At 42.0% G+C, this 21,660-nt stretch overlaps 1 protein-coding gene across 7 annotated transcripts in view; it reads right to left on the reverse strand.

Annotated features, from left to right (window-relative positions):
• Positions 1-12,788: 12,788 nt before the first annotated feature.
• The window catches only part of LOC110521745 (beta-1,4-galactosyltransferase 6), a 53,257-nt gene continuing 44,385 nt past the window's right edge, over positions 12,789-21,660 (reverse strand). For 6 of the 7 annotated variants that reach the window (XM_021599576.3, XM_090231916.1, XM_090231918.1 and 3 more), the window contains one exon: positions 12,789-18,404. In XM_021599576.3, coding sequence (XP_021455251.1) covers positions 18,257-18,404 — 148 coding nt within the window. In that variant the 3' untranslated portion in view covers positions 12,789-18,256. The remainder of the gene's footprint in view (positions 18,405-21,660) is intronic. The other variant, XR_016495236.1, reaches the window with a different exon arrangement.

A 21,660-nucleotide genomic window follows, 5' to 3' on the forward strand; every position in this document is an offset into this window, starting at 1 on the left:
AGGCAGGTTACCTTAGTGTTCTTGGACACAGGCACTATGGTGGTCTGCTTAAAACATGTTGGTATTGCAGACTCGGACAGGGAGAGGTTGAAAATGTCAGTGAAGACACTTGCTAGTTGGTCAGTGCATGCTCGCAGTACGCGTCCTGGTAATCTGTCTGGCCCTGCCTTGTGAATGTTGACCTGTCTAAAGGTCTTACTTACATCGGCTGCGGAGAGCGTTATCACACAGTCGTCCGGAACAGCTGATGCTCTCATGCATGCCTCAGTGTTGCTTGCCTCGAAGCGAGCTTAGAAGTTATTTAGCTTGTCTGGTAGGCTCATGTCACTGGGCAGCTCTCGGCTGTGCTTCCCTTTGTAATCTGTATTGGTTTGAAGGCCCTGCCACATCCGACGAGCGTCATAGCCGGTGTAGTACGATTTGATCTTAGTCCTGTATTGATGCTTTATCTGTCTGATGGTTCATTGGAGGGCATAGCGGGATTTCTTATAAGCTTCTGGGTTAGAGTCCCACTCCTTGAAATCGGCAGCTCTACCCTTTAGCTCAGTGCGGATGCTGCCTGTAATCCATGGTTTCTGGTTAGGGTATGTACGTACGGTCACTGTGGGAACGACGTCATTGATGCACTTATTGATGAAGCCAATGACTGATGTGGTGTACTCCTCAATGCCATTGGAGGAATCAAGGAACAAATTCCAGTCTGTGCTAGCAAAACAGTCCTGTAGTTTAGCATCTGCTTCATCTGACCACCTTGGTGCTTCCTGCTTAAATTTTTTGCTTGTAAGCAGGAATCAGGAGGATAGAATTGTGGTCAGATTTGCCAAATGTAGGGCGAGGGAGAACTTTATATGCCTCTCTGTGTGTGGAGTATAGGTGGTGAAGAGTTATTTTCCCATGCACGTTTAACATGTTGATAGAAATTAGGTAAAACTGATTTAACCTGCTACGTCTAGACGTTCCGCTAGCGTGAAATTCAAATTCAATTATTAGAAATATTGAATTTTTATAAAATCACAAGTGCAATACATCAAAATAAAGCTTAACTTCTTGTTAATCCAGCCACCATGTCAGATTTTAAAAAGGCTTTACGGCGAAAGCAAACCATGCAATTATCTGGAGGACAGCACCCCATCATACAAACACAAATCATATTTCAACCAAGCAAGTGCGACACAAAAGTCAGAAATAACGATATAATTGTTACAACTTCTACAATGGTGAGTGGAGGAGTCAAGCGCAGAGAGCAGGTAATTCAGTTCGTGGATTTTATTCCATAGACTGTGGAGCCACGACATGCAAAACACCAGGGCGCATGAAACAACCCGTCCCAAAATACAACGGACTAAACTGTCCGGAAAAAATACTCTTTACACTCATACACCAGATAACAGAAAACATGCCCGCACAAATACCCAGCGGGCCTAGTGCCCTTAAATAGCCTACAAACAAACACTCACTCAAAACAGGTGTACCCAATTACCCAATAAACAGAAACAAACGGAAAGGGAATCGATGGCAGCTAATAGGCCGGCGACGACGACCGCCGAGCGCGGCCCGAACAGGAAGAGGCCCCATCTTCGGCGAGATTCGTGACAATAATTCGTGCCTTACCTTTGAAGATCTTCTTCTGCTGGCACTCCAATATGTCCCAGAAACATCACAAATGGTCATTTTGTTCAATTAATTTCTTTGTTTATATCCCCAAAATATCATTTTATTTGGCGTGTTTGATTCAGAATTACATTTCAACATTTCAAACAACTTTCCTAATCCAACTTTAGGTATCCTAAATTGTAAATAATCAATAAAATTTAAGACGGAATATACTGTGTTCAATAGCGCGCACCAAACAAAAGAGTCCACTTGGCTTGACACTTAGAAAGTACCGTTGTACTTCTTAATTTCTCAAAGGAAAAACATCAACCAATTTCTGAAGACTGTTGACATCTAGTGGAAGCCATAGGAACTGCAACCAGGTGCCTCATAAATCTAGTCTCCCATAGAAAATAAATAGAAAACACAGTGTCCCCCCCCCCCAAAAAAAAATCCTGGATGGTTTGTCCTCGAGGTTTCGCCTGCCAAATAAGTTTTGTTATACTCACAGACATTATTTTAACAGTTTTAGAAACTTTAGAGTGTTTGCTATCCAAATCTACCAATTATGTATATCCTAGCTTCTGTGCCTGAGTAGCAGGCAGTTTACTTTGGGCACGCTTTTCATCCAGATGGGAAAATACTGCCCCCTATCCCAAAGAGGTGATTTAAGTTTCCCTGCATTGAAGTCCCCGGCTACTAGGAGCTTCGCCTCTGGGTGAGCGTTTTCTTGTTTGCTTCTGGTGGAATACAGCTCATTCAATGCTATCTTGGTGCCAGTCTCTGACTGTGGTGGTATGTAAACAGCTACAAAGAATATAGATGAGAACTCTTTCGGTAGGTTATGTGGTCTGCAGCTTATCATGACAAACTCTACCTCAGGCGAGCAATGGCTCGAGACTTTCTTAGATATCGTGTACTGGCTGTTGTTTACAAAAATACATAGACAGCCGCCCCTTGCCTTACCAAATGCTATCCTGCCAGTACATTGTATGACCAGCCAGCTGTATGTTGATATTGTTGTCATTCAGCCACGACTCTGTGAAGCATAAGATGTTACAGTTTTTAATGTCCTTTTGGTAGTTTAATCTTCCCAATAACTCATCCATTTTATTGTCCAAAGATTGCTTATTTGCGAGCAGAATTGAGGGGAGTGGGGGTTTATTCAATCGCCACCTGTTCCACAGAAGGCAGCCCGCCCTCCGACCTCTCTTTCTCCACCTCCTCTTCACGCAGATCAATGGGGTCGGGGCCTGTTCCCAATGGAGCCATATATCCTCCGCCTCGGGCTTGTCAGAGTTGTGAAAGACAAAAAAGGATTCTGCTAGTCTGTGGTGAGTATTTGCGGTCCTGATGTCTAGAAGTTATTTTCGGACATAAGAGACGGTAGTGAAAACATTATGTACAAAAATAGTTAAAAAAAATAAAATACAAAGAACGCAGATAAACAAACAAAAAAACAAACACTGTGCTTTCCAAGCTAAAAAGTCATAATTAGACATTTACATTATCTCAGTGTGCTCCCAAATCACTCGGATTCCTGATACAGCACCATGTGTCCAATAGTTGCAACATAAATAACAGAGAATGTTCTGGTTCAAATAAATACATTAAAATGCCATCTGCACATATCTGTATCACATGTTGTTCTCCACCAATCTCTTTTCCCAGATTGAGCCATGGGTTCTGATTATTGATGCTAGGGGTTCCATGTCTAAAGCAAATAAATAACTGGACAGAGGGTATCCCTCTTGATAACTTAAATGGATCATAGATTTGTCCATTTGTTCTTATAGCTGCTTTGGGGGATTTATACAATTGCTCAATCCAGGAAATAAATACCAGACAAAAACCGAACGTTTTTAAGACATTCGCCAAATATTCCACCCTATCGAACACTTTTACAGCATCCAATGATACTGGCACTTTTGGAATGTTCAATTTTCTAGTATGATGGATGATATTGAAAAATTGTCAGAGATTGTATGAAGACATCCTATTCCGTATGAACCCTGTATGATCTAAGTGAATAAACTTTTGCATTTACTATTTCTATGCAAAAAACAAATACCTTGGCAATGATTTTATTATCCACATTCAAAAGTGATATTATCCGCATGACAATGGATCCTTATCTTTCTTTTTAAGTAGGGTGATTGTGTCCAAACATAGTTATTTGGGAAGTGCATCTTTCTGTAGAGCTGCTCTGAACATAAGTAGCATATTGTATGTAGACTTTAGTAATGTGGGAAGAAAGTGTCTGTAAAATTGTGTTGAGATATGAGGTAAACTCCTTATGTCCAAGTAGCATTGTGTTGGATCGACATTTTCTTTGTTATTAGCATAGGATGTTTAAGCTTAAATATGAAGGACAATGGGCAATGTTCCATAATTATTCTAGGAAGGTATTTACATTCAGAAGCACAGTCAATTAAAGAAAAGTTTACAATAAATCAGTAAATGATCGTTCATCTCCACCGTTCACATAGACTCTTTGATATTGTGGTGTGATACCTTACACGTGTTAGGAAAAGGATATAATTTAGTTGATGACTTGTCTAAAGTTGCATCCTGCACACAGTTAAGCTCATTCAACTGTGGGAGACTGTGTGAAGTTCTCTTGGCCCAATAGTAGTGGTATTAACTTTTCCAGGAATTCTTCCATTTCGGTTGTTCCACAGCTTTTGGGGAAAGGCGATTGAAGTCCTCCATCCTGTTAAATCTTTCATTAAGCCCCGTAATGTCTTTTTGTTCATCCACGGTTTTCTGGAGCTTTTCTCATGCGATCTCCACCAGGTTAAGCTGATTTTCGCCATTTCCACTCATTTGCCAGTTCAGTCATATCAGTTTATATTTTTTTTGACATTATATTTTCTTCATCTGCTTAGACAGTTTCTCATTGCCAGTGCGAATTTCTGTTAGTAGTGTCTCTAAACTCACTTTAGTCTCTATTTCTAGATCTAGTATTTTCCATAACACTCATTTGCTTCATATCATTTCCATTATTTTCTATTTAAGAGGCATATTTTTTAGTGAAGAAAGGTTGTGCCAAACGGATATCCCTTCAGCTGACTACCTCACGCTCGCCATACCGGTATTGCATACTTTTAAATGGGAATCGGTTAAGATTTTAACAGTATTATTACTCTCTCTCTCCGGTACTTTAACGGTATTCTTATCTGTTATTTTTGTTCATATTTTTTTTTATTATTAAACAAATTCCGAACAGAATTAACATTGCTTCATTTTCTGAAATGTCAAATAAACAATTATTTACAGGAAAAGAAACAGCAATGTTTTGAACAAATCACTATTATAGACTAACGTTGTGATGATGGAAATGTAAAACAAATTCAATTCAAAAATACAGTGGTATAGAACAACACGGGTTGGCGCATGCAGGTAGCTGCAAAAGGTCTAATAGTTCTTAGCAGTTCTTCTGGAGAAAGATCAACATATTTGACTTCTGGCAGAAGTCGGGATCTCTCCTGGCTTACTGTGTTCCCTGCAGTCAAAAATAACCTCTCGCTAGGGGTGGAAGCGGCTGGAGCACAGAGGTAGCTTGTTGCAATGTTTGTGAGGAGGGGCAGAGTAGCTCTCTTCTCCCACCACCACATCACAGCCATGGGGATGGGAGGCAGGCCTTTGTAGAGCTCGATCTGTGTCTGTCTGCTCCGGCTCCTCTGACAGCCCTGGTGTTGCTCCTGTCACATTGGCCTCAACAGTTGCCTTCCTCAGCCTGTCCCAGGTTGCGTCACTCACTTTGTACACAGCCCTGGTGTGGAGGACCTTCGGTTATACACTGCCCTGGCTTGTGTAGTGCAATGTAACAGTGAGATAGTGGTCCTGACAGAGGCTGGTCCACCCGTCTGATGTGATGGCCAGCTTTGGAACGTCCTTAAGCTCAGTGATCACATTGGCCTTTTCTACACTATACCAGGTAGGAATGAATGTGTCACTGAGGTAACTCCTGGAGGGAAGGGTATATTTGGGGTGAGTGTCTTGCTCATCTCCCTATGGTAAAAAAAATAGTTAACGTGTTGAATAATCATTATTGAATTATTGTGTTGTTGTGTATTGTATTGTGGAGTGATGGGACTAACATACAACCCTTTTATACTACTATATCCAAAAAATTAATACAACTCAATGTATACTGACAGACTGTTACCTAAAGCCCTTGGACTCCACTGTTGCAAAGGGGTGTAGGCCTTTCACTATGAACTCAGTCATGGCCATGTGGCACTCATTCATCCTCTCCTCAGTCATCCTCCCACTAGCTGCCAGCAAGAAGGGGCTTTGGGCTTGTCTTTGGTTTGGACCAGCGGTATTAGAGGGAGGAGTGGATTGGTTCATTGTAGCTGCAACTTTAACAAAAGAGTAGGAAAATCTTTAAATGAGTGATTGAATTAATGAACTGGCTAATGGGTACTTTGTTAACTCTGTGTGTGGGCTCTAGGCTGCTAACATACATACCTAACGTAGATCGGGCAACGAGAGATGAACTACGAGCTAGGCAGTCGAAAACTGTGCATTTCTCTGCCTGTACACAATGCACTATCGAAAGATGTTTGGACAGATTGCTCGTGTTACCGCCCTTAAAAGCAAAAGTCTTGTTGCACTCGTGGCAATGAGCATTGTCAGCATCGACTCTGGTGAAGTGTAACCACACTTTTGAACATTTAGCTGTCTCCGCCATTGTCACTAATTAAGAGTGTTGTGTAGCGTGTGAGAGACACAGGCTCTGCCCGAGAGAGATCTCTCTTCTGGATTGGGAATAGCGAAAATGCATCATAGGCGAATGTCTTAATCTTATTGCAAATTAGAAACAGTTGGTGAGAAAGTGTGCAAGATAATGTTTATGTAGCAATAATAAATATGAAATGCATTTTCTTAATTTTTCCAGTACTGAAAGCAGAACCGATAACGTCGGAGCTTATCAATACTACAGTCTTTCATAATTTAGCCCCGGGGACCGTTTAATACTGGGTTTCGGTACCCATCCCTACGTTTAGACTTGAAAAATACATTTTAAATGGTGTCAGGGGGCTGATAACATATTTCCCAGCATGTTGTTTTGCTGGTCCTTTTTTCTAAATTTTTGTTTCTGTCGTTTTGGATGTACATTAATTGTTATTTATAATATGCAGCACAAAGATACATACAGTGGGGCAAAAAAGTATTTAGTCAGCCACCAATTGTGCAAGTTCTCCCACTTGAAAAGATGAGAGAGGCCTGTAATTTTTTATCATCGGCACACTTCAACAATAACAGACAAAATGAGAAAAAAAAATCCAGAAAATCACATTGTAGGATTTTTAATAAATGTATTTGCAAATTATGGTGGAAAATAAGTATTTGGTCAATAACAAAAGTTTATCTCAATACTTTGTTATATACCCTTTGTTGGCAATGACAGAGGTCAAATGTTTTCTGTAAGTCTTCACACGGTTTTCACACACTGTTGCTGGTATTTTGGCCCATTCCTCCATGCAGATCTCCTCTAGAGTAGTGATGTTTTGGGGCTGTTGCTGGGCAACACGGACTTTCAACTCCCTGCAAAGATTTTCTATGGCGTTGAGATCTGGCGACTGGCTAGGCCACTCCAGGACCTTGAAATGCTTCTTACGAAGCCACTCCTTCGTTGCCCGGGCGGTGTGTTTGGGATCATTGTCATGCTGAAAGACCCAACCACGTTTCATCGCCATGCCCTTGCTGATGGAAGGAGGTTTTCACTCAAAATCTCACGATACATGGCCCCATTCATTCTTTCTTTTACACGGATCAGTCGTCCTGGTCCCTTTGCAGAAAAACAGCCCCAAAGCATGATGTTTCCACCCCCATGCTTCACAGTAGGTATGGTGTTCTTTGGATGCAACTCAGCATTCTTTGTCCTCCAAAGTTGAGTTTTTACAAAAAAGTTATATTTTGGTTTCATCTGAGCATATGACATTCTCCCAATCTTCTTCTGGATCATCCAAATGCTCTCAAATCCTCAATCCGACTTGGTGAAAAATGTGTCAATGTGCCCTTCAGCAAGACCCTGATTGCTCATAAAGTCGCTCTGGATAAAAGCGTCTGCTAAATGACTATCTCCCTAAAAATAGGGAGGCGCAGAGGTGTCATAAAAGGTCATGGCTGTCAAAAGAGAAGCAGTAAAAGAAACACACAGAGACCTGCAGTAACTTCACACACTCACCACAAAACATGTCATGAGTCAAGACAATAGCACATTGTGACGGCCCTGAATTTTTCTGAACCGTCTCAGTGTTTCTCCTTCCAATAGGGCGCTTTCCCTTTAATTCCCAATTAAATAGCCAGCATCAGCTGCGCAAAAGTGGGGGTTGTGATGGAGACGTGAATGAGGATGTGTTCAACACTCAGTTCCGAAGCTTCTCTATTCCGGTTGTTTTGTAGCCTAATAGAGTTTACCCAGGATCGGATCCACTCTTTGCGTCCGTGGACTACACCTCTCTCTTCTCCGTGGCCTTTCTCCGCTGGAGATTTGTTGGCGGATTGGATTGTCTGACTGACCACAACCTTTTTGTATAATTTGTTTTGATGTATACTGTGATGATTTATGTAGTTAGTTGTAGTTGAGGACTTAGTAAGAGTTGATACGCTTTTAAGTTCTGTGGTAAAATAATTGTTATATTGATTGTATGATTAATATTGGGTTTACGCTACACTTGAATGAACGGACAAACATTGCGTGACAAAGTTCACTGGAGTTCCCCGAACTCCTTTACCGGGCTGGACTCTTTTTTAGGCCTGTAGGAATCGTAACTCATTGTGTTATATTATATGTGTGTGTAATCAATTATGTTGGTAATACAACCCACGCAAAATAATAGTTGTTTTTGAAGTTCTTTCCAATGTTTTAAGGGTTTATGAAAAGTTTATTTCCATCCTGACGTTTACATAAGTTCTTTGTATTGGTGTAGACTTCATGGACCAGATGGGACTCAGTCCCTCCCAAACCAAAAGGAGAAACCAATGTTTTCTCTGGTAGGCACAACCTACCTGGCACCCCTATAAATAACAACCTCAAGTCAAAACCGTTACAACATGCACCTGTTGCCAAATAATGTCCTGTTTTATTTGCAAATACTCTGATTCATTACTTCACACCCTCTTTTCCAGTTTGTTCTTGAATTTGTCCTCCAGCATTTCCTACTATTACAGCTCATCTAGTGGTTAAGACATGTCATGACACGTTGAAGAGGCCAAATGTATCTATACTGAACAAAATTAGCAATAAGCAATCATTTCAAAGATTTGACTGAGTTACAGTTCATAGAAGGAAATCAGTCAATTTTAAATAAATTAATTAGGCCCTGATCTATGGATTTCATGTGACTCGGCCAGGGCACAGCCCTGGGAGGGCATAGGCCCAACCACCCACTGCGGAGCCAGGTCCAGCCAATCGGAATGTGTTGTTTTCCCCACAAACAAGCTTTATTACAGACAGAAATACTCCTCAGCACCCACCCCCACCCACCTCAGATGATCCCGCAGGTGAAGAAGCTAGATGTGGAGGTCCTGGGCTGGGGTTGTCACACGTGGTCTGCTGTTGTGAGGCCGGTTGGACGTACTGCCAAATTAACATTCAATTCTCTGGCAACATCTCTGTTTCTGCAGTCAGCATGCCAATTGAACACTCCCTCAAAACTTGAGACATCTGTGGCATTGTGTTGTGTGACAGAACTGCACATTTTAGTGGCCTTTTATTGTCCCCAGCACACCTATGTAATGACAATACCGCTTAATCAGCTTCTTGACATGCACACCAGTCCGGTGGATGGATTACCTTGGCAAAGGAGAAATGCTCACTAACAGCGATTTAAACAAATTTGTGCACAACATTTGAGAGAAATAAGCTTTTTGTGCTTATGGAACATTTCAGTGACCTTTTATTTCAGCTCTTGAAAAATGGTACCACTCCTTTACATGATGCGTTCATATTTTTGTTCAGTACATTTTCAATGTTCCGCAGAGTAGTGGACAGTCAAAATTACTGCTTTATGAGCCAACATTCAGAACTTGGCAAATGGGGAATAGAGATCAGTGTCTGAATATAAGTCTAACCTCGGTGGTTTATGACTAACCAACATGAGCTATACTGTACATGCTTTGGCTCCATCTTCAGGCTAAATGTAAGATAACCAAACCTGTATCTCGCATATCGTATTACAGTAGGTTGGCATACTAAAATGCAGTAAGCCTCTATCAATAGCCAAGAGGAGAGGAATTATTCTGTGTGGGCTTGTCATGGTATGTTGTCAGGGCATATTAAACCAAAGAGGTGTGTACAGACAGATGTAAAGGTTGCACTTCACTGATCCTATACAGGTGGTGGACACTGTACTTGTACTGTGCATCCTCCAGAACACAGTATCTAACATGATGTGTGTATAAAGAGCATGCAGGCCAAGGTGCCTATGGGTATTAGAGCAAAAGGGTGTATGACACTAAATTACCTAGAGTTTTGTGTCCTATTTGAGATTGGTATGAGGGAAGTGGCATATATAGTGATATACAGCAGATACTTTTGCTGACATTTTATATTTACGTCACTTAGCAGACACTATCCAGAGCAACTAGGGTTAATTGACAGATTTTTCAGCTCGGGATTCGAAACAGCGACCTTTTGGTTACTGGTCCAACCACTAGGATATCTGCCGCCTGGTGGCTGACTAACTTATGGTAATACACTGATCGGACCTCATCATACTGGAACGGCATATGAGTTCTGAGCAATGTTCTGTACATACAGTAGAATAGGCTAACATAACTTCTGTGGCCTTAATTAGGATAGTTAACCTGTAATAACTTTTGCAATGCATATCATAGATAACAAAAATGCAATATATGAAAGCTATGTGAACTGCTAAGGTTTATTAGCCGTTTAAACGTACAGTACTAGATAAGGAAAAACATACTTAGAATATTAAACATTTGCACAGTTTTTTTTGTTTGAAGTTGAGATATCAGAAGCTATCTTCATCTTAGTATGTGTGTGCATGTATTACGGTCAGGAGTTGTCCATCAGTGTGGGATGGAATGCTACATGTCCAGGAGTTGACCATCAGTGTAACATCACCACCTGTTCATGCTGGTGAACATCCGCACTTTGACCTTTTTTGTCCTAACTACACTAGAAATTGCACTCAAATCAGGGGGGGAATTGTCTTTCCACTCCATTTTACTTGGGAGCACAGGCACAGGCAAATTTCATGTTATTCCTTGCCTAGGCTTACCTACAATTTTCTATCCTCGAAATCCAAAGCTCAGACATTACAAAACGGCACAGTTGTGAGAGAATGCATACAGGTTACTTTCATTCTCTAGGACCATGGTTGGCGTGTTGCCATGTCTGTATTTCTGACCTTGATGGCTGCGTTGTGGCTGGCATAGCAACATAGATGTGCCAATACTTGGCGCCAACTGATGGTGAAAAGTGTTACTATTTGTCTATATTGGTGGTCAGTTTGTAGTGTTGGTCTTTGTATACCAGGCCCTGTGTTATGTGTATGGTTGGTTATGACTGTGTTACTGTGTGTGACTGTTCATGGATTGGTATTTTAGTTATATCAATGGCTGTGGTTTGTGGTCCAGAACAGGCACGGTGAGTCAGACGCTCAATGCCCGTTGATGGTGAAGATTTTACATGCGGTGAAGGGTGTACCAGCAGGCTCCATGGCACGAAGTGTCTCCCGACAAGACACCAATGGAATGATCCGGGCACAGGTTGCTAGTAGGTACGTATGAGGATGCACTACTGTTTGGTGTGTACATGTGAAATGTTGTTCATTACTAATATAAAAATGTACATTCTACTATGTGGACATTTGTAAACCAATTGCATTATTAAATGGGATTCTACTAATCTAGCAGCACTCTCTCTCTTTCAGAATGACAGACGTGACAAGTAAATAATTTGATCTCAGAGCAGGACTTCGCCGTGTTGCGTTTGACTCTGAAGCCTACTGGAAGTCTCAGGGAACCACGCATTTTCACAACACTGCCGAATTGAGTACAATCCCTAACCCGCTCACAGAGACCTAGTACACAAATTTAGGTTATGTAGCATGATGTAATGCTCTAACTATAACCGGTTTTTGTTTTACTATGGTGTCCCCTTTCCTTATTAACAAAGGTTGTACAACTGAATGGTTGTGTGAACATTTTGTGCAGAGAAATGTAAAATCTTGTACATCAGTACCACTGGAGTGTGTAATAAGCAAGAGTGGACATTTGTAATAGAGGAATGTGGCTAGAGACTAGATAACCTTTAGTACTACACTAGTTTTGTCCCCAGACCAGAAAATAACAGAAATGACTCACCATGGAGTAGACAAACCATGTAAACGTTTGGAACTAAAAAAATAGAAAAATTATTAGTTGGGTAGAGGGAAAATAAAATGTGACAGTATAAATCGCATGAAAAGTGACTGAATTGCTTATGACCGCACACTGGCTTTGATTCAATAGCTTTTTCTTTGCTACTCTACAAATTTGTTTGTCCTCGGTGAAGAGGTCACAGATCTAGTTGGCCAAAGGTTATCTGCCTTCCTGAATATTGGTCTGTGGGAGTGAGGTGAAAAAGCAGTACACACTGATGTGCCGTGTGTGTGTGTGTGTGTACAGGTGGTGTTCAAGGTCCGCACGGAGGGACATCGTCACAACACCCTGGCCCTGTTGGAGTCCCTTCTCCTACACTACCACGGCTGTCGTGATAAACGCACACACACCTGACCAAGCTTAACAAATAAAGAGCAGGTAAACGACTGAGTGAGCCTTCCTTTGTTTAACAAACACTGCCACACACATTACTACGTAAAAGTGGGACGATTGTCTGCACTGGTCAGTTAAGGGATGAGCATCTCGGAGTAACACCAACTCCTGGGAAGAGAACGCACATGAATGATTTAGCTCAGCTCCCTGTGTAGGTTTACTAGTGATAAAAGTGGTTCATTGTAGGGAAGGTGAATCCATGGGTAGCATATACCTGAAGCCTACAGGTACTGTATAATGTAACATGTTATATGCATGTATTAGCCTGTAAGATGTCTATGTGTTTCATTTGTGTAGGACTATGTATTACTTTTTCAGTGTCCTACTGACAAAAAAAAAAGTTGCTATAAAAAGCATTGGCGAGAGATGCAGAAAAAAGACGCGAGGTTTCAGAGGTGTTTCCCAGAACATGGCAATGAATGTGTTTTATTAATATTTTGTTGACAAAAAAAAAAAAAAAAAACACTTTACAAAGTCCAACAGTTCAACTCTAGTCTAGTCTTTTACTGGCTGTTATACCAAAGATTGTGGAAGATTGACAAGATGGCTACCCGTTTGGCTTCACCATGTAGAAAGTTGTCTGCGTTGTCAGGGGGGGGGGGGGGGGGGGGGGGGGCAGGAACTCTAGCAAAATGAAATTTTTAGTTTAGCAAAATGAAATTGCTAAACTAGACACAAGAGGCGCTACATCGAATTAAGCTAGTTTTTTGGGGCCAAATCGACAGTGTTTACAGTTCATATTTCTATAAGTGCATCTTCCGAACAATCTAGTACAAACCCATAAAGTCGAATGAATATGCCTGACATTGAACGAGCAAATATATTATTTGTATACCAGATTTGACACTTCATTCCCATAGATTTCCATTAAAAAGTCACTACTTCCTCTCTGTCATCCTCCACTTCCTGATGGATGGTAGTAATGCAAGAGTCTGCACTCAGGCTCCAGTTATGACTCTTTGTTCAGACAGAGCAGAAAATAGTGAGAACCGGAGAGCTGAGGATCCAAGAGGATTGTACATGTCATGGTCCAAGCAGCCAGAGTAGAACAGGCCTCTGATTGGACAGCAGGAAAAATTGGATACAGCCAATCATTGATACAATAGACAAGACACTTGAGTAGGAATCCTTCTGGAAACCTACACAGCCTGTTGTCATGGAAACTTTGTGCCAGAGCTCCATTCTAGTTGGAAAATAAAAAAGCAAATACACTAACTTCAGTTTAAAAACAATCCAAACCTTTACTGTATCTTTCAACCAAGAATCCAAAGTGAAAACAGTTTGGAAAAAATAAAAATAATAACTCAAGGCACAAATATGAATACTGCAAAAATGTCATACTATACATTACAAATTATGTAATGGTGAATATACTCATTAGAAAAATTGTATATCTATTTTTGGATATTCATACAACCAACAGAGGCAGTAGGAGGGGAGAGTAGGGGGGGTCCCTTGCCCCCTCCCAATTGGGCTGGGGGTGTAAACCAAACCACTTGCGACCGGGTGTAGCCAGCACACTGCCCAGCCGCCCCCTAAACTACCCTTCCTTCCATACCTCGCCCCCTACTCCTCTCAGAGGCAATAACAATATGTACAACTCTGAGTTATGTCCCAAATGGCACCCTATTCTCTATATAGTGTACTACTTCTGACCAGAGCCAGCAGTGCATTATATAGGGAATAGGGTTCCATTTGGGACACAGAGAATAATGACCCTAGATAATCTTTAGTGATGGGTGCTTTCTCTAATTCATCTCTTTAATACTCGTCACACTGTTCCCTGAACAGATTGAAAGACAGACACTATGACAGGGAGCGAGAATATAAAGAAGCGGAATCCCTTCCAGCGAGTGAGATGACGGGATCCAGAAAAAGAAGCTACTGACTCAGAGTGCATCTCTCTGCTACAGTAACTCATAGTGCCCTCAAGTGGGGGGACAGCTTGGCTGCCCATAACTTCTACAGTGTATATAAAAACAATGACAGCGGTTATCCTCTTATGCAAAAATCTGTTACTGGGCAAAAGGCATAGCAAAAGAGAAACCCCCAACCCAGTCCCTAACACTGACCTATACGCAAAACCCAGAGACATATACAGAGATATATAGGTAACTACCAAAATAAAATAAACACTTGACTAAATGAGGGCTAAAAAGTATAGAAAGCAGATGCTTCCATGCAGGTGTGGTTCCTGAGTTAATTAAGCAATTAACATCCCATCAATGTTAGGGTCATGTAGAAAAATGCCCAGTTGCCCATTATCAGACACTTGTAGAATCTATGCCAAGGCGCATTGAAGCTGTTCTGGCGGCCCAACGCCCTATTAAGACACTATGTTGGTGTTTCCTTTATTTTAGTCGTTACCTGTATGTTTTGTATATGGCTCTTTTAACACTTACACCCAGATGCCTACTATCAACACTAGTCTATCTGGATGCTGAGACACCATAGTGGAGCTCATGGGAGGAGAATTAATTTAAAAAGGGAAGGAAGGAAAGACAAGCAGAGATAAGAAGTGTAGAAGAAGAGGCAGGTGGAAGAATTTGGATGGGTAGGTATCAGAAGTGGAACTTTGGCACAGTTGACCACCTCCAACAGAATGTCTTATCACTAGCGTGTTTTCTTTGATTCCGTCTCACCTCACCCGATTGGTCAGAAATACACCATTGACGTCTTATGTAACCGTAGCAAATGTCTTAACCAAAACAGACTTGAGCCTGGCACTTTGTTAGCCACTTTAGCTTTGGAGCGAAAGTGACTGTAAACATCTTCAGGCCGCTCCTCCACAGCACTACAAGAGTGACGGGACAGAGAGAGCTAGGCTACGTTCCAAATGACCCTACTCCCAATATAGTGTACTACTTCGACCAGGACGCATAGGACTCCAGTCAAAAGTAGTTGCACTATATAGGACTCAGGGTGCCATTTTGGACAAACCCCATGTTTGGAGCAGGACAGGAGGTTCCCAGTACTGCAATACTGTGATGGAGAAAACATGGGTAGTTTGAATAGAGCAGTTCTACTTGAGACATACATTTGATAAATCAACATCACTAGCAAAACACCCAGACAATTTAAATATGAACTGTATAGGCAAAATATATGTAGAAGAGAAAAAACGCTAATAGGTACAAAGAAATTAACTGCTAATCTTTGCAGTGCTCAAAACTTTACCAATTTAAAGTATTCATGGCCCAAATTTCAGTCTGTGCCATTCAAGAACAGGGTTAACTGTTAGCTTTAGCTGCTGTTCTTTCATTCTGGCCCCTAAATATCTCACAAGCCTATTAGGACCATATCACAGTTCACACAAACACACCAGCCCAAACGACAAGCTCATGCGCATGGTCCACTTACCTAACACACGAGACGCACATGAGCCACAGACACGTCTGAAACATAATCCTGTGCCAAACACGCTATTCGCACGGTATACACTCCTCCTCCATAATAGCAAACTACACACACCAGAGGAAGACAGAATGACATCTCAGCTTACCATTTAGCAGCAACAGTCCTTAGCTCTGGTCCAGGGCGTTACATGTGGCTTGCTGTTGAAGGCTCAGCATCAGAAAACTACACATAACACCCTGGACCAGAGCTACGACAGTCCTTTGAACCCTGGCCTCCATCTGTCTTTCTGTACAGGAACACACTCCATAACGTCAGTTAGTCTATTTTCACACTGTGCGCCTCGAGAAAAAAAAAACCCACTAAAAAGGCAAACTGAAAAAGTAAACATCTTGAAATTATCAAATAAATTATGCTTAAAAAAAACATCTAGTAACAAAATAAATCAAGGCATGCAAAAGATAGGTTGACTAAGAGATTTTTTCATTTTAAAGCCAAATGTCCATCTATTGTTACATCTTCCCAGTGAAATGGAAGAACCACTCACTCTGTTAAGTCCTTTAAGTCCTCAGGAAGAAGGTAGCTGCCAAAACAAAATTCAAATCCACTGGAATAACTTAACAGGCTCTGAGCGTTTAAAAAGGCCAAATATGTACATACGTGTTCTGTGCTCAAGCTTTTAAGTGGCCAGTATTTACACGTGTTCTGTGCATCATGCGTGTCGGCAGTGCAGCAAAGAAACAGCAAAACGCTCATCATGTGAAAACACAGAGAAGTAGGATCGAGTGATCTAAAACATCCGTTAAAAAAAGGAAAAAATAAATACTAAGAAAATAGATCATATCAGAAAATGTACATCACAATAAACACACGTCGCCCCTCGCTTAGCTCCTCTCCTATTTCCTCCTCTTTAAGGAATATGTTTGAATACATGTTTCATCTTTAAAAAATGACGATGTGTAAAAAAAAAAAAAAAAATGATAGAACATGAAGACAAAAATGTCTGTTGGCTCGTAAGGTGATACTGAGACGTTAGAAGTTAAAGCTGTGCTGAGAGATAAGGTCAGAGTCCCAAATGGCACCCTATTCCCTATATGGTGCCCTACTTTTGACCAGAGCCCTGAGGCTTTAATCGAGTTACATATAGCAGTATTATTTTTGGAAGATATCAATACCTGATTCTACGAATCGATTTCCCCCTCTCGTAACTGTAGCTAGCGCTAGTCGGCTGTACCTGCGCCAAACCTATTGGATGAAAAATACCATCGCTTGTTCTCCATCTTTTTAAATAGGGATCCAAAAGGTCTTTAGCACTTTCATTTCCCTGACTGATCAAAACTTGTCTTCTCACGCTCTCTCGTCTCTCTGCAGCAGACATAGACTGAGTGTACAAATCATTAGGAACACCTGCTCATTCCATGACAGAATGACCAGGTGAAAGCTACGATCCCTTATTGATTTCACTTGTTAAATCCACTTCAAAATCAGTGTAGATGAAGGGAGGAGACATTAAAGAAGGATATTTTAGATCTTAAGACAACTGAGACATGTATTGTGCGGGCCATTCAGAGGGTGAATGGGCAAGACAAAATATTTAAGTGCCTTTGAACGGGGTGTGGTAGTAGGTGCCAGGCGCACCGGTTTGAGTATGACACTGCAACGCTGCTGGGTTTTTCCACTCAACAGTTACCCATGTGTATCAAGAATGGTCCACCACCTAAAAAATATCCAGCCAACTTGACAACTGTGGGCAGCATTGAGTCAACATGGGGTGGCATCGCTGTGGACAGCTTGAGACACCTTGTAAGAGTCCGTGCCCCCAACGAATTGAGGCTTTTCTGATGACAAAAAGGGGGTGCAACTCAATATTAGGAAGGTGGTCCTAATGTTTTGTACACTCAGTATATAGTGAGCAATATATTTTGAATATCAAACGGCAATAAAAAAAATCAAATAAAAAAATAAAAAATTGAAAAAAATTGCAGTACCGAATAGCAATACATATTGGCACCTAAGTATCGTGACAATATCATATTTTGGGGACCTCGGCAATTCCAGCCCTATAGGGAATAGGGTACCATTTGGGAGGCAGCCAGAGAGCCGTGGTTCTGAGGCTGAGCCTGACACTAAGGCGTTGCAGTAAACATCAGATGTGGGAGAAAAAAACGAATGCTGTCCTTCCCTCCTCATACTGTATCGTGAAGTAGCTCAGTAGCTAAAGCCGGCATGAACACACTGACATGCAGTGACACACAAACACAAAATATCAGACACACATCCTTGCAAGCACACACACAATCACAGAAACATACACAATCAATTGTTCGATTAAACAGACCCTATATGCCCGTTCCTCTCATATTTTTTTTTGTTTTTTTGAGTAAAGTTTCTTGGCAGCGTTACATGGTGTGCCTCCGACTCCCACCCCCAGCCCCTCTTTGCCCAGCTTTGGGGTACTGTTTGATGCTTGAGGGAGTGTGAAGGGTTTAAGGGGTCAGGTGGGAGTCAGAGTTCAGTAGTCTGCAATGGGTGCCAGATCAGGGTGCAGGTCCACGGTGATGTTCTTATACAGGGAGCTCAGGGAGATCTCAGGGGTGTAGTTAAGGTTGTTCAGGCCATCCAGGTGCTGCCTTTCTTTGGAGTACCTCAGCAGCTTGTACCTGCAGAGAGAGGAAAGGAAGGAGGATTAGCTAGCAGTTAGCATTCATACCAGCAGTCACAGCTCAAAATGTCCTGATCAAAAGTAGGTCACTGTGTAGGAAATAGGGTGCAATTTCAGGTGCAGTCACAGGGAGAGGAGGATAAGCTAGCAGTTGGCATTTATACCTGGAGTCACAGTGAGAGGAGATGAAAGGGGATTAGCCTAGTTAGCGGTTAGCATTGACAGTAATGAATCCAATTATACACACACCACCACAGGGATCCTTAGTTAGCGCTAATGACATTCGGGAGATCCATAGTTAGCATTTGCATAATGAAAGCAGGAGGATCCTTTAGTTAGTGTAAGCTGATTCATTAGCGTTAAAAGCTGCCTGGAGGAGCTTGTGCTCTAGTTGCAGATGGAAAACCTTTACCCAAAGAGAGAAACTCTTCTGCCCCCTCCCCTCCTCTGTCCCTCCCTGCATCTGATCTCTGAACATAGCCCTCTAGTGCAGAGTTACGATGAGGACTGTAATGCGGATGAGACCTGGTTGACTTGTGTTAAAAAAGGGACTGACAACTGTCAACACGGCAAAAGGGACTTGGCCAACGAATGGGGAGTTAACAACTCAATGCTGGCACAGAAAACACCCACGCACATACAGTAGCACAAACCACTGACACTTGGCCTGGAAGGTAAGCAACTCTTATTCTATTAATCATAGCTCTGTGGTTGCACCAACGCTAGAGTGCACACAGAATTGTGTTTAAATTAATATTTAAAAAAATAAAATGTATTCCAGTACCTGGGATACGTCCCAAATGACATTCATGACGTATATAGACCACTGCTTTAAGTACATAAAATGTACTTAAAATGTTCCTTCCTGTTTGGCCCTATCATTGGAAGGGGCCACAGTGTCTCCTGACCCCTCCTGTCTCAGCCTCCAGTATTTATGCCGCAGTAGTTTGTGTCGGGGGGCTAGGGTCAGTTTGTTATATCTGGAGTACTTCTCCTGTCTTATCCGGTGTCCTGTGTGAATTTAAGTATGCTCTCTCTAATTCTCTCTCTCTCTCTCTCTCTCGGAGGACCTGAGCCCCAGGACTACATGGCATGATGACTCCCTGCTGTCCCCACCTGGCCGTGCTGCTGCTCCAGTTTCAACTGTTCTGCCTGCGGCTATGGAACCCTGACCTGTTCACCGGATGTGCTACCTGCCCCAGACCTGCTGTTTTCAACTCTCTAGAGACAGCAGGAGCGGTAGAGATACTCCTAATGATCGGCTATGAAAAGCCAACTGACATTTACTCCTGAGGTGCTGACTTGCTACACCCTCGACAACTACTGTGATTATTATTATTTGACCATGCTGGTCATTTATGAACATTTGAACATCTTGGCCATGTTCTGTTATAATCTCTACCCGGCACAGCCAGAAGAGGACTGGCCACCCCTCATAGCCTGGTTCCTCTCTAGGTTTCTTCCTAGGTTCTGGCCTTTCTATGTAGTTTTTCCTAGCCACCGTGCTTCTACAGCGGCATTGCTTGCTGTTTGGGGTTTTAGGCTGGGTTTCTTTACAGCACTTTCAGATATCAGATATATAAAAACATTTGATTTGATAACATGTGAAGTAAAACATGAGTGCAGATGGCTGGATACAGCGAAAGGTTAAAAGGTACTGAAATAAAATAGAAATGAAGTTACTTACTCCTGCCCGCAAAGGTGCATGCTATTCAATCGATCACTGCCCGCACCTGCTCGCTCGTCCAGCATCACTACTCTCGACGGCTCGGACTTAGAATACGTGGACAACTACAAATACCTGGGTGTCTGGTTAGACTGTAAACTCTCCTTCCAGACTCACGTTAAGCATCTCCAATCCAAAATTAAATCTAGAATTGGCTTCCTATATCGCAACAAAGCATCTTTCCCTCATGCTACCAAACATACCCTCGTAAAACTGACCATCCTACCGATCCTCGACTTCGGTGATGTCATCTATAAAATAGCCTCCAACACTCTACTCAACAAACTGGATGCAGTCTATCACAGTGCCATCCGTTCTGTCACCAAAGCCCCATACACTACTCACCATTGCGACCTGTACGCTCTCGTTGGTTGGCCCGCTCTTCATACTTGTCGCCAAACCCACTGGCTACAGGTTATCTACAAGTCTCTGCTCGGTAAAGCCCCGCCTTATCTCAGCTCACTGGTCACCATAGCAGCACCCACTCGTAGCACGCGCTCCAGTAGGTATATCTCATTGGTCACCCCCAAAGCCTCCTTTGGTCGTCTTTCCTTCCAGTTCTCTGCTGCCCATGACTGGAACGAATTGCAAAAATCTCTGAAGCTGGAGACTCACAGGTCCCTCACTAGCTTTAAGCACCAGCTGTCAGAGCAGCTTACAGATCACTGACCCTGTACATAGCCCATCTGTAAACAGCCCATCTATCTACCTAACTCATCCCCAAACTGGTATTTATTTATTTAGCTCCTTTGCACCCCAGTATCTCTACCTGCAAATTCATATTCTGCCGATCTACCATTCCAGTGTTTATTTGCTATATTGTAATTACTTCGCCACCATGGCCTATTTATTTCCTTAACTTACCTTATTTGCACTCCCTGTATACAGTGCCCTGCGAAAGTATTCGGCCCCCTTGAACTTTGCGACCTTTTGCCACATTTCAGGCTTCAAACATAAAGATATAAAACTGTATTTTTTGTGAAGAATCAACAACAAGTGGGACACAATCATGAAGTGGAATGACATTTATTGGATATTTCAAACTTTTTTAACAAATCAAAAACGGAAAAATTGGGCGTGCAAAATTATTCAGCACCATTACTTTCAGTGCAGCAAACTCTCTCCAGAAGTTCAGTGAGGAGCTCTGAATGATCCAATGTTGACCTAAATGACTAATGATGATAAATACAATCCACCTGTGTGTAATCAAGTCTCCGTATAAATGCACCTGCACTGTGATAGTCTCAGAGGTCCGTTAAAAGCGCAGAGAGCATCATGAAGAACAAGGAACACACCAGGCAGGTCCGAGATACTGTTGTGAAGAAGTTTAAAGCCGGATTTGGATACAAAAAGATTTCCCAAGCTTTAAACATCCCAAGGAGCACTGTGCAAGCGATAATATTGAAATGGAAGGAGTATCAGACCACTGCAAATCTACCAAGACCTGGCCGTCCCTCTAAACTTTCAGCTCATACAAGGAGAAGACTGATCAGAGATGCAGCCAAGAGGCCCATGATCACTCTGGATG

The sequence above is a fragment of the Oncorhynchus mykiss genome, chromosome 4 (assembly GCF_057628025.1).
Source record: "Oncorhynchus mykiss isolate SJ-2025 chromosome 4, ASM5762802v1, whole genome shotgun sequence".
NCBI lineage: Eukaryota > Metazoa > Chordata > Actinopteri > Salmoniformes > Salmonidae > Oncorhynchus > Oncorhynchus mykiss.